At 35.5% G+C, this 17,641-nt stretch overlaps 5 protein-coding genes and 1 long non-coding RNA gene across 6 annotated transcripts; 1 reads left to right on the forward strand and 5 right to left on the reverse strand.

Moving 5' to 3' along the window:
* Positions 1-247: 247 nt before the first annotated feature.
* LOC140883657 (probable RNA 3'-terminal phosphate cyclase-like protein) lies at positions 248-3,097 on the reverse strand. Its single transcript, XM_073290213.1, has 6 exons — positions 2,715-3,097; positions 2,484-2,633; positions 1,590-1,771; positions 1,294-1,469; positions 973-1,192; positions 248-705 (listed from the first exon to the last, which is right to left on the reverse strand). Exons 1-6 carry the CDS (start codon positions 2,917-2,919, stop codon positions 496-498), a joined length of 1,143 nt encoding a protein of 380 aa, XP_073146314.1. The 5' UTR covers positions 2,920-3,097; the 3' UTR covers positions 248-495.
* Positions 3,098-3,573: 476 nt separating this feature from the next.
* On the reverse strand, positions 3,574-4,890 carry LOC140877199 (protein ANTAGONIST OF LIKE HETEROCHROMATIN PROTEIN 1-like). The gene has a single exon (XM_073280730.1). The coding sequence runs from the start codon at positions 4,888-4,890 to the stop codon at positions 3,574-3,576; it is 1,317 nt and encodes a 438-aa protein (XP_073136831.1).
* An 821-nt stretch (positions 4,891-5,711) lies between these two features.
* LOC140877200 (uncharacterized) lies at positions 5,712-6,851 on the reverse strand. The gene has a single exon (XM_073280731.1). It carries the CDS (start codon positions 6,849-6,851, stop codon positions 5,712-5,714), a length of 1,140 nt encoding a protein of 379 aa, XP_073136832.1.
* A 2,894-nt stretch (positions 6,852-9,745) lies between these two features.
* LOC140884500 (probable auxin efflux carrier component 8) lies at positions 9,746-12,527 on the reverse strand. The gene is made up of 6 exons (XM_073291275.1): positions 11,130-12,527; positions 10,853-11,021; positions 10,664-10,749; positions 10,401-10,558; positions 10,164-10,240; positions 9,746-9,973 (listed from the first exon to the last, which is right to left on the reverse strand). The coding sequence occupies exons 1-6, from the start codon at positions 11,641-11,643 to the stop codon at positions 9,907-9,909; spliced, it is 1,071 nt and encodes a 356-aa protein (XP_073147376.1). The 5' UTR covers positions 11,644-12,527; the 3' UTR covers positions 9,746-9,906.
* Positions 12,528-14,346: 1,819 nt separating this feature from the next.
* Positions 14,347-17,600, forward strand: LOC140881353 (AP2-like ethylene-responsive transcription factor At1g16060). The gene is made up of 7 exons (XM_073286592.1): positions 14,347-15,368; positions 15,495-15,503; positions 15,624-15,712; positions 15,815-15,888; positions 15,977-16,027; positions 16,102-16,178; positions 16,266-17,600. The coding sequence occupies exons 1-7, from the start codon at positions 15,065-15,067 to the stop codon at positions 16,847-16,849; spliced, it is 1,188 nt and encodes a 395-aa protein (XP_073142693.1). The 5' UTR covers positions 14,347-15,064; the 3' UTR covers positions 16,850-17,600.
* On the reverse strand, positions 15,099-16,299 carry LOC140881354 (uncharacterized). Its single transcript, XR_012149925.1, has 3 exons — positions 16,160-16,299; positions 15,378-15,473; positions 15,099-15,236 (listed from the first exon to the last, which is right to left on the reverse strand). It is a non-coding gene; the product is annotated as an uncharacterized lncRNA (long non-coding RNA).
* Positions 17,601-17,641: the final 41 nt, after the last annotated feature.

Here is a 17,641-nt window from a genome sequence, read left to right on the forward strand (position 1 = left end):
GACGTGTATTAGGGTAGGCAATGGATGAGTGATCTGGTGAAGTATGCTGTTTCTTATAGTAACATCTAAGAAGGTTGGTGTTGAAAGTTCGTGGAAATTCTGGGAGGGTGACAGGAAAACCTGAGAGAGAACATGGAAATTACGAGGCAAATTCCAAACTTTTTTAAAGAGAAGATACCAGTGGACTGAGAATACTTTATAAAGGTAAAGATTTTTCACTATGCGTCACTATATATGCCAAGAACCGAACAAAAACATTCGACTATGTAGTATTTTCAATATGAAATGATAATTGATAAGATTGAAATTAAATGAATCGTATGCAGTTGCAGTAGCATAAAAACAGGTAAAATTTGAAACCCGTGATACATATGACGCTCGAGGATTCATGATCAGAGGCATCAGCGTGAAAAATCCGAGAATGACAGCGCCACTGGCAAGGGTTTGAACCAAAACATATGGGGTGTTGTATCACCAGCGTATAAGTGTTTTGTCTTAGGCTACCTTTCTTGAGAGATTCTTCAATCCACATCCAACACATTTAAGAACGACGGTTCCTGTTGATGGATCTGGCTTAATGACGAACTTCACACTGAGGAAATCTCTGATGTGTCTGAGCACTTGTATTCCATAAGGCGACAGCTTTCCAACACGGACCTTTGAGACATCTTGTGGACACAGCGCGCAGAGAAGAAACAATAAACCCTGTGAAGCAAGAAATCTTAAATGTCGCTCAAAGGCCAAAAAAAAAAGGAACTTGCTCCAATAACATGTGTGTGTATATATAGGCAATGACCGATGGTGACTGGACTAGAGAAATCTTGTTGCATAAGGACGATGCAGCAAATAAAAATGTCCATCAAGAACCTCCGAATTCGAATCCACTCGGATGCAGTAAAAACCATGATATAAATTAGATCACTCCTTAATACTTAATAGTAGTATTAAACAGATAATCGCTATGACACAAACCTGGTGAGTTGAATCTACCACTCCCCCTTGTTCAATCTCCCCCAACAGCGCAGATGCAATTTGTTCACCCAAATCTTCTGGAGGGATCAACCATTTCTCGCCCTCATCCTCAAGTTCACCCTCCTCCTCCTCTTCTTGTGCATGGTAAACAGCGTTATCAGCTGAGATGAAGCAACCTGATGTGGTTTCTGCAACAAGCGACATTCCATAACCTGGTGACCTGCAATAAGAAGTGAATCAAATATTGAATACACTACGCAATACAGTTCCATGTGTCCGTGTAACTTAAATAATCACAATGACATGCCATAAAACACGTACTTTCCAGCTTGTGGACCAGTTTTATGATCAGTAAATATGTGAACATCTGGAAGCAAACGATTGAAAATGCCACGTGCTGCATGTAATGTAGTATTCTCGAACTGGGCAGTCACTCTGGTTGAGAAAGTGATGCCCCTAATCCTCTTCACCATGCCTTCATCAATCCAGGTGATCGCCTATGAAATAAAAGGAGAAAAGGAAAAGTGACAATTTGCCCTCCCCCTCATATATAGAAAGAAAAATGAAAGAGATAACAACATAGAGAGGTAGAATAGGCAAAGTAAAAATACACTCACTTTTAAACTGTCTTGGACAACAGGTACTGAAAGAATAATTTCTCCACCACCATGAGGAGGAACGCCACGGCTCAAAATTTTCAGGTCCAATCCCTCAGAAGATACCCCAAACTGCTTTAAGATGTGCAGTGTAGTAGATCGGAACGTATCAACAGAGGGGTCCTTGGAATCATTGGTAACACCTGAAAGGAATAGGAATTTAGTAGAAAGTTTGCTCAGGTTGCAAAAATCCAATGGACTTGCAACCAACGTTTAGAAAATAAAGCAGCACGCCAGAACCTATAATTAAACCAAACTGTAGTGAATCGATTGGCTCAAATGCTCAATTCGGTATAGTTTAGTAAAATATTGGTTTCCGCTGAAGCTTTTAGTAAAATGACATCTAACTTTGCCAGTTTGCCAGACCAATGACTTTTTTAACCGCAAGAGTTTCATAGCTTAATTGTGTAAGCTATGGCCGTCTCAACCACAAACATGAGACTTGAGAGGCCCGAAACATCCATCGATCATTTAGACAAATAAACACGTGCTCAAGGCACTTGATCACTACAACTTGGTAATAATTGATCGCACATATACTTTTTAATCTGCACCAGTTCACATCCTAATTGCAGCTAATTTTGAGGATATGAAAGGTAACCTTTTCTCACAGTCATAATATTTCTTGAACCAATTAAGGTACCATAAAAGAGACACGGCAGCTTTGTATAAACAAGTAGCTATTTTTATATTGATAACACTATTCTCCGGATGTATTAATCATACTATTAGTACTTTGGCCGTCTGCACTTCACTTCACTTCACTATTTCAATTATATTTCTAAATTCTAAAAGAACAATCGAATGATAACAACTAATTTCTATAGAACAAACAGGTGAAAAACGGAAATATACCCTGGAGTTGAATACGGAGAGGCTTCTTTCCAAACAAAGCCAACACGATCAGAGGCTCCAAAAAATAGCCCATGCCTCGACTCACACCGCAATCGTGATCCAAATGTCTCCCACCCATCACTATCCCGGGCTTGTACTTCAACTTCGTGCCTGCCCCGTAAATCAAACAAAATAAATTATTTATTGAACGTAAAAAGCTTCTTCTTTTGCAACACGCAAACTAAAACGCACCAGTTTCGTTGATTTCTACATCACAACTATCCGAGATTTTTTCAAGGAGTCGGAGAAAGGAAATCTCATGGCGCCGAAGCCCAGGCCAAGTGGCGTTGGCTCGAATGTCTTCGATGAGGATAGGAGTCGAAGATAGCGTGGATAGAAGAAGCCGCAGCCGGAAGTTCTGGCTTCCTTTTAACTTTGTATACGAAGTCTTTACCATCTTTTCAACACAAGCTGGCTTCTGAAATCGCCAAATTCAAGGAAAAAATTATAAAGCAGAGCTCAGCAGTTCTTCACGGCTCGCCGCTGGACAGGAAGAAGATTGAGATTAGCGGCGGCGAGCGGCGCGAAACGGAGGTCTTTAGAAGACGCCTGCATAAATTATCGTCGGGTTTTGATTTGGGCCGTTATTGGGCCTTTTATTTCTCGGCATATTTCAATCGGAGATTTTATTATTAAACAAAAGATTAAATTTATTTTAGTACAACTACTGTTAAGAGTATCCACAACCCTATCCATTAATAACACCAATAACACCCTCCACATCATCAAAATTCATGGGTCCCACTGTTAATAACACATCCTTCTTTCCACCCACAATCCTATTAACATTAACACTCATTATTTATGGGTCTCACATTCCACTCAACATTATAAAATTATTTTATACTAAATAAATTCATTTTCTTTACATTTTATAATATATTTATAATTATAATATTATATTTTAAGTTTTAATTTAATTAATTTTAAAAATAAATAAAATCATTTTAATATATTTATTCAATACACGAAATTATTAAATTCAAATGCAACAATAACTTTAAAAAAATAACAATTCAAAGAAATTAAAAATAACAAATACAATATTAATTCACGGATTCATGTTGTTGCAATTCTCCCAGATATGCTCCACTAAGTCCGCGCGAAGTTGGTGATGAACTTGAGTGTCACGTAGTTCTGAATTTGTCCTAAGATAATCCTGAAACCCTCGGTTGGATCCTAGGATAGGTTGTGCAAGTTCATCCGCTTCATCGTTGTACCAATCTATCACGTGACCTCCTTCGTCCTCAATAATCATGTTATGCAAAATAATGCATGCTAACATTATTTGTTTTAATTTTTTCCTATACCAATAGCGAGCTGGGCCTCTGACAATCGCCCATCGAGATTGGAGCACACCAAATGCCCGCTCGACATCTTTTCTTGCAGATTCCTGTCTTTCCTTAAACAACTTTCTCTTGGGATCCTCCGGGCAAGGAAAAGCCTTAACGAAAGTAGCCCACTCGGGATATATTCCATCTGTTAAATAATAACATTTCGTATATGTAGTGCCGTTCACCGTGAAATTAACCTCCGGTGCATTTTCTTGCAAGACGTTGTTGAAGATTGGAGATTCATATAACACGTTGATATCGTTGCGTGAACCGGCGACCCCAAAGAAGGCATGCCAAATCCACAAGTCATGAGACGCGACCGCCTCTAGCACAATTGTTGGTGACCCATGTCCCCTTGTAAATTGACCTTTCCAAGCAACCGGACAATTTTTCCATTTCCAATGCATACAATCAAGGCTACCCAACATGCCAGGAAAGCCGTGTCTGTCAACATGCATTTGAAGAAGACGTTGAACATCATCAGCATTTGGTCTTCTTAAGTACCTATCACCAAATATTTCAACCAAGTATTCACAAAACTTGAAAAGACACCTGATGGCCGTGGATTCACCCATACGTAGGTACTCATCAAGATGATCTGCAGGGACTCCGTAAGCTAGTTGACGAATCGCAGCGGTGCATTTTTGTAGTGGTGACAACCCTTTTCTTCGCACAGCATCTTCCCTTTGTTGAAAAAACGTCGAATGATTCTCTAAGGCAGTCACTAAGCGAAGGAATAACTCTCTTCGCATTCGAAACCGTCTTCGAAATATTCCATCATGATACACCGGGTTTGTAGAGAAATAATCATTGACGAGCCTCTCATGACCGGCTTCACGATTTCTTTGGATGAACCTCCTTCTTCTGCGTGTTTCTCTCCTCTGATATGCTTCCATAACTTGTTGGTGTTGTTGAAGTACCATTAACATCAGATCTTCTACCGGATCATCATCTTGCTCTTCGATTTGAACATGTACTTCTTCTTCGCTTGTCGAACTGGAACTTGACCTAGAGCTGTCTGTGGAATGAGACATTTTCGGAGGAAATATATTGTTGTATATGTGTTTGTGAAAGTTATCTTAGTGAAATGCAAATATCTTAGCACAATGTGTCTATATATAAAGGATATATTGCAACGACTAGTTTTCAACGGTTATTTTGCAACGATTAGATTCTAACGGCTAGTTTGCAACGGATAGTTTCTAACGACTATTTTGCAAAAATAGTTTAATACATTCATCAACTTTTTCAAATTGTATACTTTAATATATATTCTTTATTTTTATATTATTTTAATAAAAAAAGTCTCAAAAATTGATTATAGTAGATACCTAACGTGGCTTGCATTCTTAGAGAATCCACATAACTTGAGCAATCCAACAACTTTAATAATTATACCAATTCCACCATATTTTCTTTCCTTTTTTGTTTAGCCGTGTCTTTTATCAAACTCATTTTGCTTCAAAGATTAGATTATTTGCTTAGCACCATATATTTATATATCTTTGAAATCTATTAATTAACTCAATATGTTTTGAAAATATAATTTTGTTTATTTCGAAAAAAGTTGTAAGTTGATTTTATTTGTAATCTAATAAGTCAAGTTGTTGGATAATTAGACATTTGATATTACTACTTTGTAATGACTAGTTTTCAAAGTTGATAAAAATTTTAAATCACGATAATTGGAACCACACTAATTAAAAATTACAATCACTCGAAACCACAATAATTAAAAAATACAATCACTCGGAAATACTACATTACAATCACTCGAAAATACAATAACTAAACAATACAAATACTTCGAAATGCAATAATTAAACAATACAATCAATCGAAATGCGCAAACAGTTTATATATTCCAACTGGACCTGATATCCTTGCACAAACATTCATGTATGATAAGCTGCTCAGTAGTCATTTCCGAGGTGTCTTTGTTCAAGATCTCGTACTCCTTCAACCTCAATCGACGATTCTTTGCTTCTGCATTGGACAAGGAAGCTTTTGCCTTAATCTCCTCAACTTCAAGTTGTTTTTGTTTCAGATCGACTTCAGACTTCTTTACGTTTGTGTACTCATTGAACTTTGAAAAAATACTGTTATAGTTTACTGTCAGATCCTCCATGGTCGATTTGACTTTGTCTTTTCCCTTTCTTTTTGCAGCCTTCCTACCCATTGGACGATTATCTTCGTCATCTATGTCTATGCTCACATTTTGGTTGGAAGATGTGTTGCTTGCTCCTGACTCAGAGGTCCTCGTCTTCTTTGTGGCCACAAAGTGATCATCGGATTGTGGAGTAAACATTGGACGATCTTTAACAATTCTCCACACATGCTCGAGGTTGAACGCAACACCATTGTGTTCTTCGCGATATTTTTCATACGCAAACCTCAATATGTCTTCATCACTGTGACCACTGCGATATAAACTGTAAATACTATTGTAATTTGCGTTGAATAGATTTACCTTCTTCTGGATTGTGTTGTGCCAATGTGACCGTATAACATTAGCTTTTCTGCTGTTTGAACCTGCAGGACGATTGTCATTGTAATAGCTTGCGACACGTCCCCAAAATGCATCTGCCTTCTGGTCATTGCCGATTATTGGATCATCACTGATTGTGACAAAACTTCTGGCCAAGACCTCATCTTCAACCTTTGTCCAAGTCGAACGCTTTCTCGTACCCTCAGCATTCGGAATCGTTTTTTCTAAATTCACCACCTCGATTGGGGATTCACGATCGGATAGTTGAGTCTCTGGGACAAAAGTCGGAGATGCAGGTTCAGTCGGCATCAAAGATGAAAAATGCGTACCAGTTGTGTATGGGGTACCAAAGCCTTGAAGAACTGGCGGCGTGAATGGTGGATGACTCGTGTTTTGCCAATATTCGGCTGGAAGCGGTTGTGGTGGACCTCTGGAGGTATAATTCGGATGGCTCATAAAATTTCCAAATCCTGGGAAATTTTGAACGTTTTGTGGAGGAAACTGCATATTTGGAAATGGATGTGGATATTGATGAGTTGGTGGAATTTGTGGATTTTGGAAGATGCATTTTCTTGCGAGTTTTGTGTAGAATTTAACAAATATGTAAGATATGCCCTCATATTTTCATCCATTTCGGATAGAAAATAATATTTCAGAAAAGAGTAAGAAAGTAGAATTGAAGAGTGTTGGAAGTGGAATGAATTTTGGTGTTAGCATTGAAGGGTATTTATAGATGAAAATTCTAACTAGCCGTTAACTAGCCGTTATATTTATTTATTTATTTTTTTTATATTAAAAATAAAATAAATTAAATAACAAAAAAAAAGTTTCCGTTAAAAAATGTACTAGTTTGACACAATCTGACAAATAATTGAATATATTACCGTTATTTATTATTATTTAAATTAAAAAAAATAAAAAAAAAATAAAAAAAAATAAAGTAATGCAGGTGCAGACGCGTGGGGCCCGCGTCTGCACCTGCACACTCTCTTTCTGGCGCGTGCAAGTGATGGGGCGTGCAAGCACGCCCCATTAGAGCAAAAAAAAAAAAAAAAAGAAGATGGGCGTTCACAACTGTGAACGCCCATCTTCTCTCACTTGTGGGTGGGTGTTAATAACACCCACCCACAATGCTATGAACACCCACCCACAATGCTATGAACACCCACATGGGTGTTCATTAGGTGTTAATAACACCCAATGAACACTCATTGTGGGTGCTCTAATAAAAGATCAAATTGAAACGGTTGATACATACATTATTAAAAATAGCTTAATTGATACATGATTTAAAAAAAAATGGATTTTATCGTTTAATAAAATTTTTAATTCAATTATTTTTAGTAAATTCAACTAAATACACATTTTATTTAGAAGTAATTTTTATTGATTAAAAGTGTAAAAATAAATTATATTAATTTAAAAATTATAAGAAATAAGTATCTTAATATTTCTATCTGTATATTTTAGTCATTAATAAATTATATTTTCAAATATAATATATTTTTAAAATATTAATAAATATATAATAAAATGGCTTGTTTTTTATCTATATTAAATAATTATCTATTTTTTAAAACAAAATTGATATAAAAATATATATTAATAAAACTACTCAATAATTAAATCATATATACGATTAAAATATATTTAATACCAATAATAATATAATAAAATAAATATTTATTTATATTTAAATACAAGTACGAGTAAAAAATATAAACTTTCAAATTCTTAAATTAAGTTGATAAATTTTAGGTCATTAAAATCACGTAAATCCAGAAAATGAGGGATAGTTTTTCTGTGAGAATTGTTTTTTCATGATATAAATCTTTAATGTTAATTTTTTTTTGAATTCTCAATAGAACAATACTAGATTTTGAAAAACTAAAATAGTGATTATGTTTGCTTCAACTATTAAAAAAATATCAAAGGGCTCTCGTGATAAATTTGTTTTATTATATTTTCATAAATTTATTACAATATTCATTGTTGAATAATTTGAGTTGAAAATTATCTATAATGATATAATTTTAATAAATATGATATTTTTAAAATTAATCAAAAAATAACCTTGAAAATAAAATTATTTACCTAATCAAATTTTAATAATTGAACTTAATAGCAATTTAGATTAAGGGTAAATTTGAATTTTTAATTTGAAAATGTGTCAATTAAACGATTTACAATAGTTCATTACCAACTTGACATTTTATCAATAGTTCGTATGCCAAAATGAATATTACTCATAAATAAAATATAATTTTACCTACATAACTTAAATATCCTAAGATTCTTTTTTAATTTTTTTAAATCAACAGTTTTTTTTTTCGACTCTTTTTATCAACAGTAATAAATTCATAAACACTTATAAGAAATGATTTTTTATATATTGATTTTATTTTAGAGTTGGGCCTGGGTATTGGTAATAAATTCGGCAGCCCCCAAGATGAATCTAAGTAGGTGGATTAGGTGAACTTTTGGCCAGAGGTCAGAAGTTCGATTTTTCCTGCCAACACTTTTTTGGACTAGCCTGTTACACATGGTTTGCCCAGTGTGGTTTACCTGACTAGCGCAGTTTACAAACTATTGCATTAGTCCGGGGATTTACTCAGAGTGCACCAAAAGATAGCGGCTGCGGATTCCCACGTCACCAAAAAAACATTAAAAAAAAGTAAATTCGGCATTAACAGAAATGGTTACAAGTTAACCCCGATCCAATTAGGTCAGATCGAGTAGCCGCTACTTCTTTGGATGTGATGCGTAATATTAGTTCGTATTATGCAATTTAGATAAATGTATTGTGAGACGGTTTTTATAAATGTTTATTTGTGATCAGTCGATGTGATTCATATATAAAATGTAAAGTAATATTTTTTTACACAGCAAAATCATATTTTATCATGATTCGGATCGAGTGAGCGGATCGAGTGAGTGTGTCATAAAATTAATCCATAAAAATCTTACCCAATAGTTTTTGTGATGCGTGCAATATTGACATAAAAGTTAATTACATTGGAATAGTTTTGACATAAAATTTAATTACATTGGAATAGTTTTTTCCTAATCTAATTTCGCATTCAAAGTTACGTTTTCCGTTATACTTTTTCCTTGTTTAATAATTTTTCAGCTCTACTTATTTATTTATGGAGCATGCCATCCTCCATTCTTCCTCTTGAATCAAGAGTGTCGTTGTCTACTATAAGCCAAATAGCTGGTATTTACATCCCTAGTGAAAATTATATACATACTAATGATTTTCGCATGCGAATTTAATTCATGTTATACTTTTTTTAAACTGAAAACGATAAATATGAAATATATATAGTAGTTATTAGTGATAAATAATAATTTATTGAAATATAAAATTACAGTCATATACAATTGCAATTTATCCTCGATTCAACATAGTTTTATGGTATTTTTGCCCATATAAATTTATAATTGCAATTTGCCTATCTACCTACCATATGCTGATTTATTTCGTTTCTTTAAAAATCCACACGACAAAAGAAATGGCGGAAAATAAAGAGATCCACATTGAACAGTTTCTCTGAATCTTCTACAAACCCAGCAAGAAATAGTAGGCTAACGCAATCGGCACAGCTATCAGCAAACCAAAGATCACCCTACAGAGGAAAAACAGTTTCATATTATGTACATGAAATCTTGTTTATGGGGATATATGGCAGCCCTTCCCGGAACATCCGATAAATGAAGGATGACACGCAAAAGTCGAAAATATATTTCATTTGCCAAAATAAAAATTAGAATCAACGACGCCTTGAAATAAGAAACGAAACTAGTCGAAGTGCGTACCCCGTGCTCAATATGTCTGGATGTACGTTGTACTCCTTAGCAAATACAAACGGAACCAATCCTTGAGGTAAAGCGGCCTTTCTTGCACAACATACAATTTTTCAGTAACATGGATTGCTAACTTGTGTTTTTTTGTTTTTTTGGCTAGTTACTGATGTACAAGTAGAGTTTATATATAGATTTTGATTTCTTTCTCGTATGAGTGATGCCCCGTGCATGGAGTCGCTAATAACGCACCTGCAAGATTGCTACTTTAAGCAATGTTCCTCTCAGTCCGAGTGCGGCCGAGGGTGCAGCCATGAGCAAGGGTCCTGCTACAAATTTCATGGCCATGGCTAGTGTTGCTTTCCGAGCCCCGCAGGCTATCACTGATTTCTGTGATGCCATGAAGAGTCCTGTAAGGTAATAAAACGTAAGAAAGTCATGAAGGAATTTGTTTCTGTGACACAGATATTATAATGGACGAATATCAGAAAGTATTGCCACAAATTTAGCCAAACCTAAGCTGAACATAGCCATCCCAAGTCCCCCATCTGACAATATCGACACGGATTTTTCGATTACATGTGGCAGCTTTACTCCCACCCTGTAAACACATATGCCGTAAGTGTCTATTGACATTATTATGCCATTTCAAGTCGTTTTCGCTATTGTAATCATCGCATGTTTTATCAACGAGTGGAAAGTACCTGAAATGGATGCTTGCCCATATAAGACCTGCTAAGGATGCATGGGTATTGGGATTTCTGATGAGCTTTCTCCCCACTGTCAAACAAATTGTCTTTATTTTTCTTTCCTTGTGATTCCGGATTCTTTCATTTACTTCACCTTCGTCATTTTGAGGGCCTTCCGATTCTCCTTCAGAAAGTTAATTTGCGTTCTTCAAATCACAAGAAAAGCAGGAAAAAAATGACAGAAACTAATTCAATACAGCATACTCTACCACAAAAAATAGTGCATATATACCTGCTACTGTTGTAGGAGGAGATGCAGCCCTTAGCGATTCATTCGTAGCATCGAGCTCAAAAAGAATCAACAAAAGGTTATACCAAACCAAGCTTTGTAACACAACAATCTGAGCCAAGAAAACCACAGCTCCACTTCCATACATTGCCCTCAATAATGGGATCCCTAAAATCAAAGTGTTAGGCAGTGTTGATAAAGAAACACCGGTAATGATCCATTTCAGATTTCCTCCAGATATTATTCTTGCAGACACGGAAAGAATAATGAAAGCTAGCGTCTTCTGAAGAAAGTCGGCGCATACAAGTTTAAAGTTCATTTTGTAGGGATTGTTATTTGAGATCACTTGGAAGGATAGAAGAGGGACTGAGAAATTTGCTACAAATTTGTTGATCCCCGAGCATTGATCCGGAGTGAAAAGTTTCCACCACTTAAGGGATATGTAAGCTGCAATCATGGCAATGTATAACGGGATAATTGAAGTGATAATGTGGGAGACACTGGATAAGCTTATCATTGCTAGCTTTTATCGGTTGGGATTGATCGATATACAGTTGTTGAGTTTCTTGTTTGTGGTGAGGTCTTGTCTTGGATGAGGTTTTATAATATGCTATTCTGGTTGAGTATTCAGTACTAAAAGAAAATCGAAATGGGCTGGATTGCTACCTTCCCCCGAAGTTTTTCTCACTCATTTACATCCTAGATCATTATCACTTGCCCCAAAACACATGTTTAGAGAAGATAAGTATATCATGTCTCACATGCTTAACCAGTTACTTACCACTCACAAGTAGTATCAGAGCCGTGGAAGAGGGCGAGTCCCTCGATCAAGTCTCAACCCCACCTATTTATGATTGAGAATTTCGTCTATCATAAGGCTTGAGAAAGCCAAATCGCATGCACGTGCAAGAACATGTTCAAAGACAACAAATATGTATCAATTGAAGTACTTTTTAGATGAGATATATAATCTATCCATATATTGCCAGTACAGACATTGTATTAAAACTAAAATTGTTGAGAAATATGATGATTTGACATGGATTATTCCTTGTGATGGACACATTTTTGAGGAAGAGTGATGAAGGAATAAAGATGTACTGTGATATAGATTTTGAGTAAACAAGAGCAATGAAGAAAGAATTTTTGCTATAAATGGCCAAAGCTGGGAGAATGTGTGCCATGGGGAATTGCTTTCTTGAATTTTTTTTCCATAACAGTCGAGGCATACCTTTCTTCTGCCTCTTCTTAATGTTTCTGCTTGCTTCTTTTTGTTTACCCAACCAGGTTGCATGCCCAAATGCAGCTTGAAATGTAAGTTTTTCAACTTGTCATACAACATACATACACATATATATATAGGGTGTAGGGTGTGTAGGGTATGCTTGAACGACCACATAAACCCGGTACCGTGTTTAAATTTCTACCCATTTGTTGATGACTTGCAGCTCATCTGACATCAATGTCTCAAGTTTGAAACGATGTCTCGAGTTCAAGACTCAATTGAAACAATCTCCTCCCCAACTCAAAAAATAAATAAATAAATTCTACCCATTTTGATGTATTTCTTTGTCTCACTTAATTATTTTTTGACATCCAACCATACTTGAGACGAAAGCGTCCTCAAATATGTGGTTCCAAAAGAAGATATGCATAGTGGGCTAAACTTTATTAGGCTTCTTTTCATGGACCAAACCTGATAAGCGGTGCTACTAAAGCCTTTAAATAAAATTTAACCCAACAAAAAACTAATACTTTATAAAAAAAATTTATATAACAATTTAATGTTTTTTGCAGGTGAGCACATTCCGCAGTTCGTCCCTCGCTCGGCCATAAATTATCTCCGTTTATACTTGTCATCGTAAGCGATATAGTGTAATTATAAAATCAATTGATATATAAATAATCGAAAATTTGTAATAAAATAATTTCTAGATGTGATTTTTATATAAAAGTCTTTACAATTAAATTGAATGACTTCGAATGTTATGATTGTATTTTATAACTCTTCTGTGAATTATCATAACTAGAATACTTGTCGCGGAAACGGCAATCGGGGCACTTTACAAATTCAACATCTTGGTTATTTTATTTGTGTATATTATGGATTATAATATGGAACCATTAAAAATTGTAGCGTAAGCATCTCAATTCTCAGGCATCTACAAAATTGTCAAATTATGACATTCAAAATAGTTATCATTGCATAAAGTTATAAGCATCGAAATAATACATAATTTGGATTCCAATTCTAATTCTAATTCGAAATAATAATATAATTTACGTGACGCTTTGGACGATTTTTTTTTTTTTTAAAAAAAAGAAAGAGTATATTCTCCAAAGAATTCAATTAATAATAATATAAGAGTATATAACAAAAAACATGGTACAATTATTTGTCGCGTTATTCAAGCCATGCATTTCCTAGTTTGATCTTTTAACCACATAATTTTCATAGATATCATCGTTAAAAATCCAGTCCCCAACAATAAGACCAAATCAAACCTCAGCAACTTCACTAAAACAACAAGAGACATAACAGTGACAAGTATGGATGATGACTCCAAGAAAATGCCCAAATATGGCATTATGTGCTGTTCTTATCATGACTTTTTTTTTTTTTTTTTCCTCATAAATATATCAATCTCTATAACTTCTAACATGCATATTTAACGTTGCTTTAAGCTCAAACCCGCACAAACAGTCAAACATATACGTCGTCATTTAACGAAAATGATTAATATTTTCGATAATCCAAATTACAATAAGGTAGAATTTGCAATCTCTGGTATAAATCATGTCAAACATTTAGTTTAATCCGATTGGACAAGAATATTTATATTATAAACAAATTGATCGTAAGCAATGAACCACACAAATGTAGCGTAGAATGAAAACAAGTTAATGCTTAGGTTTTTAACCCGAAAACTATAATTAATTATAGTTGTATATCTCGAACAGGTATTCGTTATTTTTTACACACACAATAATTTTTTTTTCAAACAAACACACACATTAAAAATTACAAGAAACCAAAAAAGAAAAAAAAATATTTGTTCTCTTGTGAGACTGGGTTGAACTCATCCATATTTAAAGTAATATTTTTAACATAAAAAATCGATCGAAAATCTATCTCACGGACCTGTGATAAGCTCTCATAAGAGTTTTTGTAAACAAGTCTTTCTTTATCAAGTTACAAAACGGCTACGTGATAAGAATAGTCAAGTTGCATTAAATTAACTTTCGATGGACCAAGGTTAATTTGGAAAGACACCACAGATCATGTCATAGATGACCATCATGCATAAGCAGATCACAAACTCGTGTCTCGAATAATGTAAACAGTAATGCTACTTGCACTCACGCTACACATTGCGTCGTAGAGTCTCATCTACTTGCCCGACGTTTGAATTTTAAGGGATCATGTACAATCGTACTGCATGAAAACTAGCTAAATTCGGGATCAACAGCGGATCAAGAAATTTAGTGGATGCGAGAAACTATGTCAACTGTTAGGGGTACAGTGTATATTTTGATAAATATCATGCATGGGAATTTTAAAAACATTTTCTTGAGTATAGATGCTCAACAAGTCAGACCCGTCGGCTGGATATTCCAAATTCTGAGGTCACAATCACCGCCTCTTTGGCTGGGACATGGATCAGTAATAAATAATATTTGGTAGTAAACTCGGTTCTAATGGCTGGAAGGTAGTACAAGAATAAATATATTTGCCCCAACTCACAAATTCATAGTTTCCATCGTCCTTCCCGTCGTTATCCAGAAGATGGTTGAGACAATTACAGCCAAAACATAATAAGCCCAAAAATTCAATAATCTTATATATAAGTTCCACATGAATTAGGATACAACTAGAGAGCTGAAACAAGGAAAAGACAGAAAAGAACAGAGCAAACAACCGAGGGCGACAACGAAAAATGGCGATGAAAATGATAAAGAGTGATCCATACCTTGGAAGGGATGTTGTAAGCATGATGGATGGTGAAGCTCCTGAGGTGATGCCTGTAAAACGTAGAAAAAGAGATGCAAGTGCTATAGCACTAAGCTGTGATAACCAGCAGACACCAAATCAACAAGTTGATCCAACTTCTGCAGCAACAACAGTGAAAAGAAGTTCAAGATTTCGTGGTGTTAGCAGGCATAAATGGACAGGTCGATACGAAGCACACCTGTGGGACAAACTTACATGGAATGTAACACAGAAGAAGAAGGGGAAACAAGGTATCTTACAATTTATTTATGAAATTTCAGTGGTTACTTTTCTCGAAACGAATGTCGGTGCCTGATTTTGAATTTGTGCATCTCTTTCATCGTCCGTGCTTCGAACTGGAATTTGACAATGGGCAGTGTATCTTGGTGAGTAAAAATTTGACTGTGTACTGCTCAGTGCAATTTGGATCGTAGTTTCTATTTTTTTCTATCATCTATTTTATTTAAGTAACAGGCTGAGGTTTTCATTTCTCAAATATTGTTTAGGTGCATATGATGATGAGGAAGCTGCAGCAAGGGCATATGATTTAGCAGCACTAAAATATTGGGGGACATCAACTTTAACCAATTTTCCTGTATGATTAATTGATTATCAACGGTTTTATAACCCTATAAGACTTGAGTCATGTCCATACAATGCCGTAGATTCTTATCAAATACAAATATAATTTCTGCAGATCTCTGATTATGAGAAGGAAATTGAAATCATGCACACTCTAACAAAGGAAGAGTATCTAGCCTCACTGAGAAGGTACCATTTTTTTTATCTTTTAAGTTTTAAAGGCATAAAAAACTATAAGTTCTCTAAGTAAGAATTAAGCCAGATTTCTCTACCACAGAAAAAGCAGCGGTTTTTCAAGAGGGGTATCTAAGTATAGAGGAGTTGCCAGGTATATGTCATCCCAAATTATTTTAAAGTTAAGTCCTTTATTGAAGATTCTAAACTCGCATTTGAAAAAAACAGGCACCATCATAATGGAAGATGGGAAGCTAGAATAGGAAGAGTTTTTGGAAATAAGTACCTGTATCTCGGAACTTACAGTGAGTAGTCTGCAACACAATTGGCGTTTGTAGAATAGTGCAAACTGGTATATTTTCTTCAATATGTGTGATGAATCTTGTTTGTAGGTACTCAAGAAGAGGCAGCCCATGCATATGACATTGCAGCAATAGAATACAGAGGGATAAACGCTGTCACGAACTTTGACTTGAGCACGTATATCAGATGGTTAAAGCCAGGAGCAAGCACTTCAGTTCCAGACAAGAAAACAACACCATGCCGAGATTCCCCAGCAATATTTTCCAATTTCCGCACAGGAGAGGAATCACTGTCTCCCTTCATGAAAAGAAGAGCTTTTAGTGCGGATGACCTCACCAAGCAAGAAAGGTTTGCCAACAAAGTGCCAGTTACCCCATGCACCAAATCCTCTCCAACAGCTCTCAGTCTACTCCTCAGGTCTTCCGTTTTTAAAGAACTGGTTGAGAAGAACTCAAACGTCGAGGAGGAAATTGATGGTGAGAGCATGAGAAACCAGAAAATTGAGGATAGACACCCCGAACTTGGTGCAATCTTATATGATGGAATTGAAGATCGAGCATTTGTATTTTCTTCTAATGCAAACACCTTTCAGTTGCAAGGCCCACTCCATTTCAACTACGACTGTGAAGATATGGTTGGGAGCAACACAATAGGCATGCCCCCTATCTGCTAAACAATTGATTTCAATAAGTGTAAAATTTCCTTGCAGGAGGAGAAATACAATTCTAGTTTTCCAGGCTCAAGACGCTGCCATGAATTCTTTCCTTTTCATTTAAAGGACAGAAATAGGTGTAGCAGATACAGTCAATTGATTTAGATATCTTTGTAAATGAATTTTCCTCCGACTGTAAAATACAAATTATTTCCACAAAAATAATTGAGCTATTAGCTATTTCCCATGCTACTCTGTAAGCAATTAAATTCACTGGCAAATCATAATACCCCAGAAACCTCGGACAAGCAGTAAATTGCACACACCGATTACGCCTCGTGGCATCAACGCATTGACCGTGTTGGAAAATTCCAAGAGGATCTATTTAAGTTCAGAAGGCCAGACTACCAGAAGGACGTTGTAACATGAACTGCTGTAAATTTATAAAACATAGATAAGCAGGAAAGCCCTCAACAAAGAAATTATGTACCAATGAAAGGTTTAAGCCTTTCAAGAAATATTGCACAAAATAGCCATTGATAGATTGAACATACCCGAAGAAATAACAAATTAAGTATACAACTGCAACATATTATTGGCCACAAAAACCCCTGTAAAAACCCCAACAAACAGCTCTAGGACTCGGGAGCCACATTCTCTCTGCTGCCTCCTCCATTAGCTTCCACTCAGAGAAACAATAAAATAATACTAAAAAAAAGCACCCAGAATCCTATACAGGTGGAGACTCTAGAAAATTACCAGGTCCTAGTTTTGATTCTTATGATGGAAAAGCACAAGGACAATCTTCTTAAA

Source organism: Henckelia pumila, chromosome 2, assembly GCF_033568475.1.
Source record: "Henckelia pumila isolate YLH828 chromosome 2, ASM3356847v2, whole genome shotgun sequence".
Lineage (NCBI taxonomy): Eukaryota > Viridiplantae > Streptophyta > Magnoliopsida > Lamiales > Gesneriaceae > Henckelia > Henckelia pumila.

Coding starts and splice junctions, on each gene's coding strand:
- LOC140884500 (XM_073291275.1), bottom strand. CDS start 11,643: ATGATAAGCTTATCCAGTGTCTCCCACATTATCACTTCAATTATCCCG. Junction 10,750..10,852: donor TGGGCAAGCATCCATTTCAG/GTACTTTCCACT, acceptor ATGTGTTTACAG/GGTGGGAGTAAAGCTGCCAC. Junction 10,559..10,663: donor GATGGCTATGTTCAGCTTAG/GTTTGGCTAAAT, acceptor ATTACCTTACAG/GACTCTTCATGGCATCACAG.
- LOC140877200 (XM_073280731.1), bottom strand. CDS start 6,851: ATGCAGTTTCCTCCACAAAACGTTCAAAATTTCCCAGGATTTGGAAAT.
- LOC140883657 (XM_073290213.1), bottom strand. CDS start 2,919: ATGGTAAAGACTTCGTATACAAAGTTAAAAGGAAGCCAGAACTTCCGG. Junction 2,634..2,714: donor TGTAGAAATCAACGAAACTG/GTGCGTTTTAGT, acceptor TTTACGGGGCAG/GCACGAAGTTGAAGTACAAG. Junction 706..972: donor TGGTAGATTCAACTCACCAG/GTTTGTGTCATA, acceptor CTTGCTTCACAG/GGTTTATTGTTTCTTCTCTG.
- LOC140877199 (XM_073280730.1), bottom strand. CDS start 4,890: ATGTCTCATTCCACAGACAGCTCTAGGTCAAGTTCCAGTTCGACAAGC.
- LOC140881353 (XM_073286592.1), top strand. CDS start 15,065: ATGGCGATGAAAATGATAAAGAGTGATCCATACCTTGGAAGGGATGTT. Junction 16,028..16,101: donor AAGTATAGAGGAGTTGCCAG/GTATATGTCATC, acceptor TGAAAAAAACAG/GCACCATCATAATGGAAGAT. Junction 16,179..16,265: donor CCTGTATCTCGGAACTTACA/GTGAGTAGTCTG, acceptor TCTTGTTTGTAG/GTACTCAAGAAGAGGCAGCC.